This window comes from Stegodyphus dumicola, chromosome X1 (genome assembly GCF_044657685.1).
Source record: "Stegodyphus dumicola isolate Sdum_Otavi_A_Nest chromosome X1, ASM4465768v1".
Lineage (NCBI taxonomy): Eukaryota > Metazoa > Arthropoda > Arachnida > Araneae > Eresidae > Stegodyphus > Stegodyphus dumicola.
In genome coordinates, this window is record NC_140780.1 from 154,993,453 (window position 1) to 155,010,409 (window position 16,957).

At 33.4% G+C, this 16,957-nt stretch overlaps 1 protein-coding gene across 2 annotated transcripts in view; it reads right to left on the reverse strand.

The window, feature by feature from the left end:
* Positions 1-16,957, reverse strand: part of LOC118180902 (uncharacterized) — a 113,650-nt gene that overhangs the window by 52,997 nt on the left and 43,696 nt on the right. For both annotated transcript variants that reach the window (XM_085807926.1, XM_035349978.2), the window contains exons 10-12: positions 15,443-16,089; positions 11,482-11,675; positions 11,286-11,338 (exon numbers count right to left, since the gene is read on the reverse strand). In XM_085807926.1, coding sequence (XP_085664052.1) covers positions 11,286-11,338; positions 11,482-11,675; positions 15,443-16,089 — 894 coding nt within the window. The remainder of the gene's footprint in view (positions 1-11,285; positions 11,339-11,481; positions 11,676-15,442; positions 16,090-16,957) is intronic.

Here is a 16,957-nt window from a genome sequence, read left to right on the forward strand (position 1 = left end):
TGCAGCACAACTGGAGACATGGCCATGGATAAAATATTAAAAATTACAGAAGCTCTTGAAACTGTAATGACAGACAACTGAAAAAAGTACTGCAGCAATGTACAAAATGACTACTGGAAAAGAGCTGGTTTAATGCAATATTTATGGGAATCTAATTTTTTCTTCTGATGAGGAGGATGACAACTTGTATATGTATAGTGACTGAGATACAGAATAATACGTACGAAAGTAAGAAATTTAATTTTTCCTCCTCAGAATGTATAATACTGCATACAGCTTTTAGAGCAAATTCAAAGTGATATGGTAATTATTTATTATATTATGGCTATTATAATTACTCAAGTAACTATAAGAATTCTTTACCACTGTATAATCATTATAATTAATTAATAAAAATATTTATCAGTGTGTAATAATACACATAGATTTTAGCTCAAAGCTAAAAACAGGTAAAATAAGTATCAATTATAATGTAATTATGATAATCATTTATTGTTGTATAGTTATCATAATTAATTATAATAATTAAAATATTGGAATTCATTGTAATAATAATATAATAATGAAAAGCATACAATATAATAATTGAATAATTATAATTACAAATATAATAAAATTATGTTTTATTATAAAATAAAGTGGATATAGCAAAACTAAATTCGAAAACACTTGTATTTTTATGACTATACAGGGTGTTTCATAGATCACGGGAGAAACTTGGAGGGGTGGTGGTGCATACTAAAACATGCATTTTTTTATAAGAATGTAGGTCTAAAGTGACGGGTTAAGGCAGGAATGCAAAAAACAACACTAGAGGAAAATGTACAAAATCAATGTAAAGTGCTTCTTTGTAGCAATACAGTATTCACAAATAAATGTTCAAAACTGCGACCACACCTAGTGTCAGAGGTGGCTTCAAACGACCTGTTTTCACAGAGACCGATGCAGCCTCTCAAACATTGTGTGCTTCGGCATACACCTGTTCGGAAACCGCTCCTGGTACAACCGAAGCACTGCTCTGCCATTCCCCATCAGCAGCACCATACATGAGATGCAAGTCAGCTTTTTCCCTGTGCGTAAACTCGCACATCACACTCGACATCAGAGTTGCGAATGATCCTCTGATGCATCGGATCGTGGTATGTCTAGCTCACTACCGCCCTCTACCACTGCATTGCCAGCCAATCACAGCTGTAGTTCCTATTACTGTTAGTGTTCCCTTTTTTGAGCATTTATTCTGAATACTGTACTGTTGCAAAGAAGCACTTTGCGTTGATTTTGTACATAAACACATTTTCCTCTTGTGTTATTTTTTTGCATTCCTGCCTTAACCCGTCAATTTAGACCCTACATTCCTATACAAAAAATGCATGTTTTAGCACACTCCACCACCCCTCCAAGTTTGTCCCATGATCTATGAAACACTCTGTATAAATAAATAAATGCTCAAAATTAAACACAATGTAATAAAACAGCTGATAATAGATGACAATCCAATGTATCAGCTTAGATTACTTATAAGTAATTTTGTCATGTCTGTGCCCTTTGAATGGCGTGGAAATAAACAAGGAAAAAATAAGAACAGAAAAAAATCACTATGACATGATTTCATCCACTTTATTTTGAGAAATCTGTCCAAATGGTGCATACATGTTTGAGTTCACGGTCGTGGCAAAGAGGCTCGAATTGTATTAAATATATTTTTATTGTATATCCTTTGCTAGCAACTATAGAGCACATCATTAATGCATAGTTTGTGGCAGAAATACAGAAACTAGGTAAACCAACCAGAACAACTGAAATAAAGAAAATATAATACTGATTTTATATTACATACAGTTAATTTAAATATCAATTTATTCTTATTGCAGACAAATCAACTGACAAACACAGATTAGATCTTTGCACCCAGGCAAGTGCCCAATGGGCACATGGGTTAAGACAAGCATGCCAATGCACGAAGTTCTCAGACTTCTGGACAAAGAATCTCTAAGGAGAAGAAGTAAAGGTTCCCCGGGGCAAATGTGGCTCCGTCAGACCAAAGAGAAACATTATGTATATCCCTGAAGCTTACTTTAAAGGGGAAACCATTCCAAAGCTATCCACCCTCCGTACCTCACTGCGCATGTGCAAAATAACATCAGGAGGCAACAAAGCAGCATCAAAGAATGCAGCATGTCGTCGGCCATGTTAGCAATCTTTTACCACGTTGTTCGAAAACGTTCTTTGTTGTTGTAGTCAGAGGTACATGGTTTTAGCTATGTTAAAGACTTTTTAAATGTAATGCTGTAAGTGAAATGGTTTTGGCTATTGGGTGAAAACTTTGCTCTTGGTTTTCACAATGGTCATTCCAAATAATTGTCTAAACGTTTTCATGGTAATTTGTTTTTAAAGTTGTTGTCGGATAATTATAATGTATTTCAGTGTTTTCAATTTATTTAGGGGTGCCTTTAATTGTCTTTAAATATTTTTTTCTGTTTCGGTTAGTTATTGCAAATTTTGCTTTTAAAATTTCACTGTGAAATTTTAACTATGGATCCATAAAAATTTATTACGTTTTGTATGGCATGTGTTTTTCCCCTTTTTAAGTTTACAGAAGAAAAGAATTAAGAAATTTATTTCATTTAAATTTTGTCTTCGTACGGCTCGCTGTTTAAATTGAAAGTAAAAATTGGACAGGATTTCTATAATTCGCCCCAAAATTCCAACTAACATATTTTGCTCATAAAACTCCAGAAATGTATGAAAATAAAACATTTTGAGTTATTTCAAATTAAAAAATTTACTATCTCCTCGAACTGCGTGGTTTAAATTTCACCCTGCGCTGGTGTTTCACTGCATAGCCGTGGCTCTTCAGTACAGCGGTGCAGAGGCGAAACAGGTTTACATTGCGTCTATGGAAGCTTTCATTCTTCTCCTTAGAGATTCTTTGCTTCTGGAGATGGGACTCCATCAGAAGGTTGGTAAAAAGGCACAAACTTCAGCTAACAGTTAAAATTAACTCTATTTAATATTTTAAAAAGAGGAAAGTATGTCTTGCAAGAGATTAAACACTTAACATTAACACACATCAGACGACGCCAGACATCAGCAATGAACAGGCAATAAATGTGAGAAGCAAATAGTCAGTAGTAAATCTCAGCAAAATCGTTTTCAAGTTTTTATTCTTGTGCTATGCGGAGCACATATGTATATCGTGCAGCAAAGATGAACGTTGCTACTGACTGCAATGAGGATTTCTGTCATAGTACACCCCTCTCCAAGTGCCAGTGGCACAACAGATTAGAGATACCTCAGATTAAATTTGACTCTTCTGCTAGAATGAGTAGTATAAGCTGGTAGGGTTTGGTTGGCTGGTATAGCTGTTTCAGCCATGGTACTCGATGGATTTAGTGCAAGAGTCTGCTCAGGAACAGAACCGATGCTGAGTATATGAAACAAAAAATGCTGGTTTTAGGCGATCGATGCCAATCGCTGATTTCTTTCCTTTAATGAGAAGAGCAAAATTTCTATAAGCCATCATACAGGCAAGTCAATGGTGGTTTCAGTGCATCGCGCCTCACAAACACGTAAGTGTGTGACTTTAAAGATGGGTGCATAAAATACCTATTGTTAACATGGTGTTGGGGCTGGTGCATTTAATTATGGCAAAACACACTAGGGCTATCTGCCTAAGGGAAGGGATGCCTTCGTGGAGGACTTTCTAAGGGAAACTGGCTCGTATACACGTTACACATGGGGAAAACCACAAAAACACCCATGCAGCCAGCCCGTTCGCGGGATTCGAACCTCGAACCGAACTACCAGTGTTCAGCGACTTTACCGCTCGGCCGCTGGTGGGCCTTATTGTTAACATGAGCTAACGTACGTACCGGAGACATTTTGGTACAAATGAAATGGGATCAACAGAATTAGAAACTTGAGTGGGTTAAAAAACTTTGTGGGAAGGTGAAGAGTAGTTCCATAGACCATCTCCAAGCAGGTTCCGCTCAGATCTTCCTAGTAAGTTGATCAAAGATCAAGAAGTAAAATTTCAAGTCTCACCATCCACTGGATGTCATTATAACACAAAAATGCCTGTTTTAGTGAGTGGTGGAATCTCTCAAGTAATACATTCACTACAGGGTGGTATGGTATGGGGTAGTCCGAGTCTGGTGAACACCAAGAAATTTACTAACAGTAGTGAACATGCAGTACTAAATTGTCGGCACTTATGGTGATAGGAACTCCAAACCTAGCAATCCAATGTGTAAAAAATGTTCAAGCGACAGTTTCAGCAAAATACCTTTCACTGATATTGCTTCTGGCCGTCATGAGAATTGGTTGATGAGGGATAAAAGGTAAGTGGCAGGGGCCTGACTACATCCAAATGCACATGCTCAAAACGTTAACAGAAAAGGACTGCTATGTACTATGAGTATAACCTATAATTTTGGACTTTTGGCAATCCATGCAAGCATGAGACCAGGCAAAGCAATCCTTTGATCCTTTGACACAGAATGCGAACTGAGAAGAAATCTTTTTTTTTTTTTTTTTTTTTTTTTTTTTTTTTTGGTTGTTGTTGTTGACTGTAGATCTGAATAAGAAAGTCCATGGAGTGAATTAAATACTGCTCTCCAAAAGTGGCCGGGAACAAAAAGATGTATCTTGTCACCACTTATGTCCCATTACATATTAGCCCAGGAGCCGATTCCATCTTTTGTAGTTTTAACGAGCTACTTTGAGTGGACAACATATGATTCAGTTTGGAATCATTATGTTAAAATTCAGCAATTTGTGCAAAACTTATCACATCCAGTTTATTAATAGCAGTAATTCATGACGATATATCCATCTCTCATAATATTTTCTGGTCCAGAAATATATTGTATGTCAATACTGAATTGGGCAATACAATTTGTCACATCACAACAGTGGTGTCAGGAGAGTTCCTATTATATAAGGCTACAAAGAAGCACAGAGGTGTATGTGGTAGGCAAAGATTGCATTGAAGGAGAGTGAGTGAGAGGTCACCAAATATACTGCCTGTTTGGAAAACTGAGTGATCTGCAAATGCCACTGTGATAAGTATCTGTTATGAGGAATGTAAAGATCAAGGAAGAAACCCTGTGTAACCTAGTCTTCTAGCAGAAATAAAACAATTACAGTTCATTTCAATGTGGTGTAATTTCACTTTTTCTAATCAGCATCTACCAAAAAATACCATAATTCATAAGTCTAATTTGCTTGGCTGATGCAGAATCTTATTTTTTCTTCTACACACAAAAAAAAATATTAGGGGGCGATGATCTGTATGTATTGTAAACACTTGTCCCTCAAGATTAGGCTGATAATGCCTTAATGCACAGTAGATAGTGCATCATTCTCTATCATATGTGCTGTACTTAGTTTCAGCTAGAGTCAATTTTCGGGAGAAAAAAGCCAGTGGTTGAAGGGCATTACCATGTTGTGAGTGAAAAACAGCTCCAATAGCTACATCTACTGCATTGATCATCAATTGTTATGATGACGCCTAACCTGATGCATGGTGGTCAAGTGTCACTGAATTTGTTAGATCAGTTTTCATATTTTTCAAAGGCTGTTTCTGCTGTCCAAAGAATCGGATGTTTATCATTCTTCTGAGATTCTTTTAAAACAGAATGAAGCAAAGTTTGGGCAGTAGCTCCTCTAGACAAAAATCGATAAAAATTAAACATTGACCATAACTTTATTAATTCAGACATTACTACAGGTTTAGGGCAGTTAGAAATTATTGCACTTTTTTTAGGAAGATGCCAAACACCTGAAGGGGTAATTAAACAGCCAAGAAATGGTGAAAGGTGACTTTCCCAGTATATATATATATACATAAGGATTACATTTTAACCTGTAATTTCACTATCTATCAAAAATCAAATGGAGGTGGCTCTCATGCTCGTCTTCATTTGCTGAAGCCACAAGCAAATCATCAAAGCTGCCACTAACTACAATGAAGATTTCCGCTATACACCTTATCCCAGTCATATAGCCTGGCATACAAAGATATAACAAAGCCCCAATGGCATTAAGCTGTTCAGTTCAAAAAACAAAAAGTCTAAGACAGAAAGCTCTTGAAGAATAAATCTTTGGAATGTTTGGCCTGCATTTCACAAATCAAACATGGTTTTAAGAAACTCAAATAAGCCAAAAGTGGTATCCACAGCTGTTTTAAGCAAGTCCTCTTGGTTAACTGGGATTTGATGGTAAACCCTAGACAAATCAAGCGTAGAATTTTCTTTTTTTTCTTTTTTTTTTTTTAATCTGTGTATGGTATTGAATATGCAGTATAGGTTACCAGTCAGGAAGAGTCACAGTATTCCAGCAGGAAGAGTCACAGTATTAAATCAGCAATAGTCACCATCAGCCTTAAAGCATTACCGTGTGAAGAGGCTGGCCCAAGCACTTTTGGATAACCAAATGATTCCCTGTGACATGAGGTACTCAAACTCTTGTCATGGCACCTGGTCTGGCAACAAACAACAAAGTTTAAAAAACATGGGGGATCTTTAGTCTAAAATGGAAAATTGTAGAAGTCTGATCATTATTGGTTATATAAGAAGGAATAGTGCGCTCAGATACTCAACTAGTAATTTATCAAATTTAAAGTCGCCAAGAAATATATATGTCTAAATCAAAAAAACTCTTACACAATTTGCCATGCGTTGACAAACTAGTCTTAGAATCATTAAGGCAATTATTAGTTCTGGAATTATTAAGGTAATTATTAGCAATGTGAGCAAGTAATCCATATTTTTTAAGGAAATCAGCAGTCAGAATTGGCTGATTTACATCCACAATGACAAATAAACTACGTAAAGGTGCAACACAAATTTAAATCCAAAGTAAAATGGCTGTTGCCATATGTGGAAAATCTTAGTTCCATTCATGACCCACAAAATAATCTTGAGAAGGCCTAAAAAACAGGGCATACATTTTTGGTAACACCTACACATATGCCCCTGCATCAACTAAATGTTTTAATTTTGACAAGAGGTTGGCCAAAAGTATGCGATTTGCCTGGCAACCATCACCTTGGCCAACAAACGATTTGACATTTTCCATTTTACATAAGGAACATGACTGACATTTCCTTGCACAGCCATCAAAATTTACATGATCATCTTTTCACTATTTATAGTGATTAGTGTATTCGCATGACTTACTGTGCTGAATTGAATACTGAAATTGTGCTTAGGACTGTGAGAATAATGTCCCAAGGCATAGATTAACAAACCAACTTGCTTTGCCAGTTGCTCTACCTGAAGTTTCAAACGAGAAGTAACATTTACTTGGTTCAGGGTTTATGATAGCCATATTCACATAGCGAACTCAGTAATCTTATCAGCAACCTTAACCAATTTACTCAAATCTTCTTCACTGATAGCAGCCAAAATACATTATGTATTATTGCAGAGCCTTGCAAGCCAGGGCGATCTTAACAAGGGTTTCCCTATGGTATCACCTGCTAAAATGCACAAATGAGTCGACATTCTCAAATGATAACATTCAAGTGTCAGTATGAAATGACAAAAAATTTAAGAAATTTATCTTCCTCAAGACTATACTAAAATACACTAGTATGTAAATCATTAGCAACTTTTCTGATTTGCCCATAATTCTGCAAAAATTCAACTGAGATACATGAAATTCATACTACAGAGGCACAACGTAGTACTTGAAGGATAATGAAAGTATAGTAGCCAAAAAAAAAAATGAATAAGATGTGTATAGTATGTATGGAATGAGCAGAAAAAGGCTATACTGACAGAATGGTGTTGGTACAAAAAACTATCTTTCCAAGAGGAAAAATAACAAACCAAAGAGCATTTCTAAGAGATATGACCTCCTGTAACTGCAAGGGTTGCATTACATAGTCTGTAGATATTCCACACCAGATTATCTAACAGTTCTTGGGGTAAGAGTTCCCATATTTTAAGGAGCATCTGTTTAAAGTTGGCTGATGTTCTCTAGAGGGTAAGACTGTGCTGCAAGTGATCTCTCTAAAGTATTTCACATATGTTCAATGTGATTTAAATCAGGAAAGAGTGCTGACCAATCCATTTTGTGAATATCTACTCTTTCCAGGAGCTCTTCCACAAAATAAGTCCTGTACGGCTGCGCATCGTCACCCATAAAAATAATCAGGACCAATGGCACCCGGGAAAAGATGCAAGCAGCAGAAGATAATTTCATCACAGCAATGACCTCTGGTAAGTGGATCTCTGTCGAAAACCTGGAGCTCCATCCATTCATTCATTATAATGCTTCCCCATACAAACACCAGAACCACCCCAGTAATCTCTCTCCTTGATGTTAGCAGGATTAAAGCATGAGACTAACTCGATGTCAACTTATTTTCATGACTGAGAAGACTCTCATCAGTAAAGAGGAAATGACTCCACTGATGAGGTGGTGTTTTTGGGTTCTCTACACCACAATGTCGCCAAAGGGCTGCTGTCAATGGTATGAAGTGTTCAGGACAGCAGGCAAACAGGCCACCTTCATGAAGTCATCTGGCCACAATAAATTGAGACACCTGTCATCCGCTTGCTGGATGAAACTGTTGAGAAATGTTGCCCACTGTCTGGTTTTGATTTCTTTTCGCCTGCAGGATGACATATCAGTCATCAGTCACCATTGTTTTCCTTGGCCGAACATCACCAACTATTAGAACTATACTTGTCATTTAGAAGTCTTTCCAAGCTCATCCTGATGTTTTATTGTAGCCATACTGCATGTACAATCTTACTTTCACTTGTAGAAGAATGCCTCAAAATGCACTTTTCTATCTTCTATTTAAGTTACACTGCACGGTGTATCAAGATCACAGAACTTTATTGTAATCGAACACAGAACTGGCATGCTCCAAGCAAGTGTGGACTGGGGATGAGACTATGGAAAATGGTCATGGAGTTGTACACATTTATGTGAAAGAGTATTTTTTTTTTAAATAAAGAGTCTTGTAAAATTAATGTATGATGCCAACATGACAAGTTGGTGATAATGGCTGTGGAAAAATAAAGCACTAAAACTAAGAGCCTACGCGAAGAGCTTTTCAGTTATCGGATACTCACTTTCGTTTCAGGCAGGAATTTCCCGAAAACAACTCAAGGTAAAAGTTTTATAGTCATTTTTTTCCAAGGAATTAAATATGCAGCAATGGGTTACATATTTGGTTTTGTAATAACATGAGCTGCACCATACAAGTAAATCTCTTAACCTTTTAACTGTCCACTGGCATTCCAAAATGTAACGCCTGAGTATTACTCAGGGGGCTGCCCAGTCAGTATAGAGGTCAGGGAAGCTGACTGCGATGCCAGAGGGCCTGGGTTTGAATCCTGGAGAAAGCATGGTTGTAACTGTCCATCCCTTCATAGGAAAGACAAAGATGGCTCACCTATTAGGTGCCTCCATAATAATGAGACCACCACATTCGGGCTTGTATGGACGAAGATGGCCCACCTATTAGGTGCCTCCATAACAATGAGGCCACCACATTCGGGCTTGTATGGATTAATGGACTGAGTTACATTTGTAATTGTTCACAATTTGCCACTGGAAAAAAAAATGTATTACTTGGGGTGATTTTTTTGAGTGCATTGAATTGTTATACCCAAATATATATAGTGGGAAGTTTATTCTGGCTTCAATGCAATAGATGGCAGCACTTTACTGAAGGTTTCAAAGGATAAAGGTTTATGTTCAAAGTGCACGGCACTTTTTTGTTGCAAAATGGCATACAGTTCTTTGAAATGTTATATAGATGATTTAGATTCTCCATCCCATGTTCCTCCTACTCCTGTAAAACGTGAGCCTACAAGACAGTGCGAAGTTTGTTGTTCAAAAAAGAAAAAAAAAATGGGAAAAAGATAAGGTAGGAAACACAATTCTGGTGTACTGATTGTGGAGTTAGTATATGCCTAGAAAAGTGTTTCCAGTTATATCACACAAAACTGAAATACTAAACTGCTAATAAATATTCATTTTTATTTATTTATTTTTTAGAAAATATTTATTTATTTTTATTTTTTAATTTTTTAGAAAATAATGCTCCACTAGAACAAAATTTTACCACTGCCATGCTAAGTGGCAGGCCCTTCAAGCGAATTATACAGTGGCTACAAGACCTTAAAATTTTTATGCATGTAATTCAAAATATCAATTTTTAATGACCAAGTATATTTTATTTTGTACTAAATATTTGATTTTTGCAATAAAAGAATTGACAATTTATGTATCCAAATCATCAAAATAACTTGACAGTTAAAGGGTTAAGATACACCACTAGGACACAAAACATCAAAAGTATCAGAGGTGAAAATAAGCAACAACAAAAAATCAAACACATAATTCAGAAAACTCAAACTTACTTCAAAGAATTACATGCTATACAAAATAAAAACAATAAAAAATTACCATAGAATTTATATTTTTGCTGTTGCATGTAGTGGTACAAAACTGGAAAACCATGCTAGACAACCTGAGCAATGTATTATTGATTGCTCTTGTCATAGAAAACGTATTTTTTTTTAAATAGTTCAAAACAGAAATGCAAAAATTTTAATGGAAACAGAAGGGATAACCTACTCAACACAACAATAATATTTGCTGACTGTCAGAAAAAGTATTCAATACAACAGTAGATAAGGTTATCAAGATGTCCCTGGATATAATTGCCAGCAAAAACATTCTTAGTGCCAAAATATTATCACCGAGAATATGTGAAAATACACACACAGTAAGTAGCAAAAGCAATTTCATGACTTTGAAAATTATTATGAATGTGTGTATCTGACACTAACTAATTTGACTGTTTTTTCAAACTAATTTCATATGAAAGTAATGTAAATATGTACTACTGCAAAACTTTTATGGTTGGCTGGTTATTCAGTTATGATAGAGCACACAATGGCAATCTGCCTTAAGAAGGATGGTTTTGAGATCTTTTTAACAGAAATTAGCTTCCATTCTCAATGACATGAGAAGAACCATGAAAACCTCATGCAGCCTGCACACCTGTCAGGAACTAACACTTGGAAGAAATAATGATATTTAATGATTTGATCCATTCCGCATTTGACCAAAAGGAAAATTGGCCCGCAGTTATTTCACAAGATAGCAGATGAAAAACTCATAACATAAATGACCTTTATTCAAAATTTAAAGCATTAATATGCTTAATTCTCTGTATCTTGATAAAATTTCTCAGCATGAACACACTGCAATATACAAGATTTTCCAAGACTGAATGTTTAAAATTTCAATACCTGCTCATCTCAGCGCTTTCATTGTTAGAATTTCCTTTCATATCAGTACTTCCCTGTGAAATAAATAATCCAAAATTTAGCAAAAAATCACTTAATACAACTAATGCATCATAATAAAAATATACTTTGAAATTAGTGTTAATAAATATACATGAAAAGTATATTTTAATAAAGCAATCAAATTCAGCTGACTTACATGACATAATGGAGAAGTGTCAATCTTCGAAAATTTTCTTAAGAACATAGGATTGATGTCTGTAAGCTTACTTCCAGCAATTTCATTAGATATGTCATGCGCACTTGGGCGGCGACCAGAGAACTGAACGTCTGCACCTTCCCAAAACAAGCAATTTTGCTTGTCCACAGCAGAATTAGAAAATTGTAATTGGTCTAAAATATATTCATTATTTAATATATACATATATATGCAAATATACATATATATGAAACAATATATATACACATATTAAATATATTCATTATTTAATATATGTATACATATTGTTTCAAAAGAATAAATTGAATAACCATACTTTAGCCAGTATTTAGTAAAGTTTTGATATACCAGTTGGAATCAAGTTTATTAAAACTTTCAATATTTTCTTTCTTTAAATTTAGCTTTTAATAAACATTTCTTAGGAATTTTTGGGAAATTTCTAGGACATTTCTGGGAATTTTTTTTTTAACTTACTTTTTCTTTCTTTAAATTGAAAAAAAAAAAAAATTTAAGGATTTCTTTTCAAAATTTAAATTTTACTTGAAAAAATTTGGGGAATTTTTTAAGACATAAAATGTCAAAAATTTACTTGCTTTTAAGTATTTTTTATGTAGTATTTAAGTATTTTCTAGATATGTAATTATATTTTTTAAGTATATATTTGTTTTTTATAAATTATGAATTAGTTCTTTTTAGTTTCTTATTGGTTTATATTAATTTGTCTAGTTCTTTTTTTAGTTTCTTTTTGATTAATATGCATATTCGTGTTGGGGAGGTTTCTGTAGACAAGGGTTTCTAAAATGCATTGGTTTCTAAATTAATTTAATTTTTCTGGAAAATTTTTTATTTTTTAAAAAGGTTTAATTTAATACTAAACTTTACATTGCTTATTTCTCAAAATATTTCATTATTGGTATTTTCCTTTAGACCTTTAATTTTTAATTGCTAATTACTCAAGGTACCACTCAGTTGGTATTTCTTTTTGGACATTCTTCACTACTTTTGGTTTTGACTTTTACCCTTGCTTGCATGAATGACAAAACACGAATTGAATGATTGAAGAGTTAGGTTTGGAGGCAACTTCCCTCGATAAGTCTGTCTCCTGCCTGCTCAACAGTCATTCACTTATGCATTTTTAAAAAAATTTTTAGATTAATTTTAATTTGCTAAATTGGTGAATTTATTTTCATGTTTTAGTTTTGCACTTGATTTACTTATGCTATCTGAATTTAAATGATATTGTAGATAAGTTCGAAAATTAAATCTTTTATATGTATGCACATTATTTTAACTTTAAATTTGCTTTTTTACTTATATACATGTTTGTTAAAATTTATATGTATATATATGATATAATCAATATATATACATATATTGATTATTTAATATATATATATATGTATGCAATTTTTGGATATGCATTTATATGTATGCACATTATTTTAACTTTAAATTTGCTTTTTTACTTATATACATGTTTGTTAAAATTTATATGTATATATATGATATAATCAATATATATACATATATTGATTATTTAATATATATATATATATATATGTATGCAATTTTTGGATATGCACTTTTAAAAGCAATGTATATGTTCTCAATTGGTCTAATGAGCTAACTGTTATCACAAGCTACTACAGTTTGCAATACACATTAAATGGGAAATTAATCAGCAATCTTCTGTTATTAGACGATATCTGTCACTACACTACCAAAACTCTATCCAGCCCTTTTGGTAATGAAATATATTTACAACATATACAGATTAATTTAAAATGTTTTTTAATCTGCAGTGGGTATTGCTTGGAATCACATCAAATATGGTTATCCCCCAAGCATGTTACTACATTCACTTGAATGCAGCTAAATAAGTATGAAGCAACTTTCCTCAAACTAATTTCCACTTTTAACACTTTGTCAGCATTAGCAACACTGTATTTCCAACACACAAGTTTTGCCCATAAAGTAACCGTAAAATTTCTCATAAATAAAAAAAAAAAAAGATACTGATAATGACAAGAGTCTACACAATTTTTCCAACTTATCTTCAGGTCATCAAAACACTGTTTATAGACACTGGAGCTGAAAGTTCACCTAACATGTAACTTTTTATTTAACAGCCAATATATTTTCAAAGTACTGTCCTTTCATGGCTATCTTAAGCTTCAAAAAAGGAAAAAATTAGTTGGCAATAAGTCGGGGGAATATAGCGGGTGATTTATCACTATACTTGAATGCTTAGCAAGATTTTGCTGTACAGACAATGCTGTATGCAGAGTAGCATTACTGTGTAAAAGAAACCATTCTCCACAATCAGAAAGTTTCTTACGAAGTCACCTTAGCCTGTTTTACAATTGAAAAAGCACTTTCTTTCAAAATACTGATTAATTAATTGATTTTTAGGGGCAAATTCATGCTAAATTCTTTGTAATAAAAAAAAATGCAATCAGCATTATTTTAGTCTTTGTTTCAACAAGTGTGCTTTTTTTCATATGGGAGATGATCCTTTCCATTCTGCATTTTGTCTTTCTATTTTTAGGTTGTATTGTAGACACCATGTTTCATCTCCCACTAAGATAAACTAAAAAACTGTTGTTCTGTGCCACAGCAGTCAGCAAAGCTTTTGAGCATGCTTTTCTGTCTTCTTTATGCTGTCAAAATACACAGCACAAATTGAGCAAAGTTTCCTCATTTTCAGATTTTCAATTAAAATTAACATACAGCTTTCTTTGCTTATCCCAAGCATGTCTGAAAGTTGCTTACATGTCTATCAGTTTTTATCAAAGAAAGATTTTTATCTACATTTTCTTCATTATTTAAAATAGAACGGCACACTATAGCTCATTTTCAATGCTTTTTTGCCCACCTTTAAAGCAGTTGTACTATGCATACACTTGTGTTCTTGATAATAATGCATCATCATATACTGTTGAAATCACCTCTAATGTTTCGGTAGCAGATTTACCTAATTTGTAACAAAATTTAATGTTATAACATTTCATCTAAAAGCAAATTTTTTTGTATAAGCAATTTTTTATACGTCTTCTCAGTACAAGAAAAATGACTCTGCCGTTTAGATAGATAAACAATAAAAGAACCAGGTTAAACTGGATTTAAAAGAGATGTCACTCTTTCTAAACACACATTTATTCTTTCACGTTTTTACTTTATTATTTGGTCTTTTAATTTGTCTGTTAATTTTACAGGTATGTATCATGCATCATGAATGCTTGCATTACCTGAGATTTCAAATACTCATGATTTTTTGGCAAAATGTCATTTGGCTGGAAATAATGAACTATTTCCTATTTCATTTTTTATTAAACCTGGTAACTCTATAACAAAATCCAGTAAAAATTAATACAAGATAAACAAATGTTGTTCCAGAAACTTTCCACAGGAGAATAATTGTGCAACAAAAAATGACACAACATAGATGTGCAGTTCTTCTGAAGAACAAAATGATATAAAAAAGAAACTATCTCCAAAGCTCCCTCTCTTAGCCTCCCACAAAGAAATGCAAATTTTCAGTTTTTAAATGGAAAACAAATTACAACATTAAAATACCTTAAAAAATCTAGAATAGTTTAACAGCAATTGAAATAAAGAAATATAATTTTGCTCATCCCGAAAATTAGAAATGTCATTTACTATTATTATTATTTTATTCAATTATTTACTATTTTCTAGATAAAGAACACGAGTTGACAACAGTTCCTCTATAAGAGTTTTCTAATTTTAAAAACATTAAAATTATTTCTAAAATTAAAAATAGAAAACAATTTAAGTTTTGGCCTTCTCTTTATTTACACTCACAAAATTGGCTCTTTTTTAATTAGTACTTCAATCAGAGTTTAAAATTAGTTACTTTAATTTAAAATCCAACTTTTAAAAAATTGTAATTTAGTTAATCATAATGCATCATAATTACCTGATGAATGACTGTTTTCGTCAGCTTTTGCTGAAGCTACAGCACAGTTTCTGACATTTTTAACACACGAGCTAGGAAACTTAGTTTCCGTGACAAAGGAATCTACTTCTTTACTCAAGCTCTTGTTTTCCAGAACGGTTCCTTCTTCTTGAACAGGTAAAGCATCCATAAGAGGAACAGGACTTCGATCTCTTTTACAAATTTCTCCGCAAGTGGAATCAAGTGGACTTGACAGTGTATTTGACAGTGATTTTGTATTTGCTGCAGGTTTATCATCTAATATTTCAGAAGATTTATCAGAATCAAGAACTAATTCCTTGTTTTCTTCTTCATGATGACTACTTGATTTTGGATTTTTTAAGACATCTTCAGTATTTAATTTAGGACATGAAGGATCATGAGATATACTGCGTCCAAAGTTGTCATTTCCTTTCATACGAGGCACACCATTTACTAAATCTTCTATATTTACAGGTGGTTTCAATATAGTAGGAGATGCACCACTCACAGTAGCTCTCCTCTGTACAGCAAATGGTGTTGTGCCAGGAAATAATCGATGGTGGGAAGAAGCTTCTTTAGCCAAAATAAGATGATTTACAGAAGCTGGTAAAAATGCTGAATCATCTTCATCATCATTAAAATCATCTCTAAAAAAAGATAATTCTTCATAAAAACCAAATTTAGTATAACAAATTACAATGATCCTTGAATTATGCAGGTTTGAATTGGTAAGTCTCCTTATATCTGGAGTTTTAGTCAATAAACATATTAGAAAAATTTGGGAGAGATCTGGAGCAATTTGGAAGGGTAGAAGACAAATTATACAGCTTACAAATAAAAAAAAAATTAAAGGTATATTACGAATGTATAAAATGTGTAGCAATCATATTACTGCTGAGCTTTTTATCAAATTTTTCAATCGGTAAATAAATATTCCTTTTCCCTGCATAACTTTTTTTTTTTTTTTCAAATTTTTGATACACATAACAGCTTAGTGTTTTCACCCTATATGAAAATACAAATGTGACAGGTTTAAGATCTTTCATTTTTGCTGATCTTATTAAATGCTTTTCTTTTTTCTAGCTTGTTTTATGGCATGAATACATTACAAAAACTGTATGTATCATGAAAAATAAGCGTTAATCTAATTGTTAGGTCATCAGTAAAACTGGTGGACCCAAGACTTTAGAGGATAGCAAAAATTACAGATTGTAAATTTGCAAACTTGCTTTATGCTGAAGCCTATCCTGCATAATACAAGAGACAACTGTGTATCACTACTAGATAGAGCAAGGTGAAAGAAAAAGGTAAAAAAGTGCTTACTATACCTATCCCTCGATTTATACGGTACTCGTTTTACACGATTTCAGTTTTACACAGTTTAAAAATTCACAGATTTCAAAAACTTGGTAAAAATGTATATTCGGCTGTATATATGCAAATACATATATCTGAAGTCATTTTTTAATCTCATTCCTCTGGTAACACTGGTGGCAACAACAAAGATGGGGAATC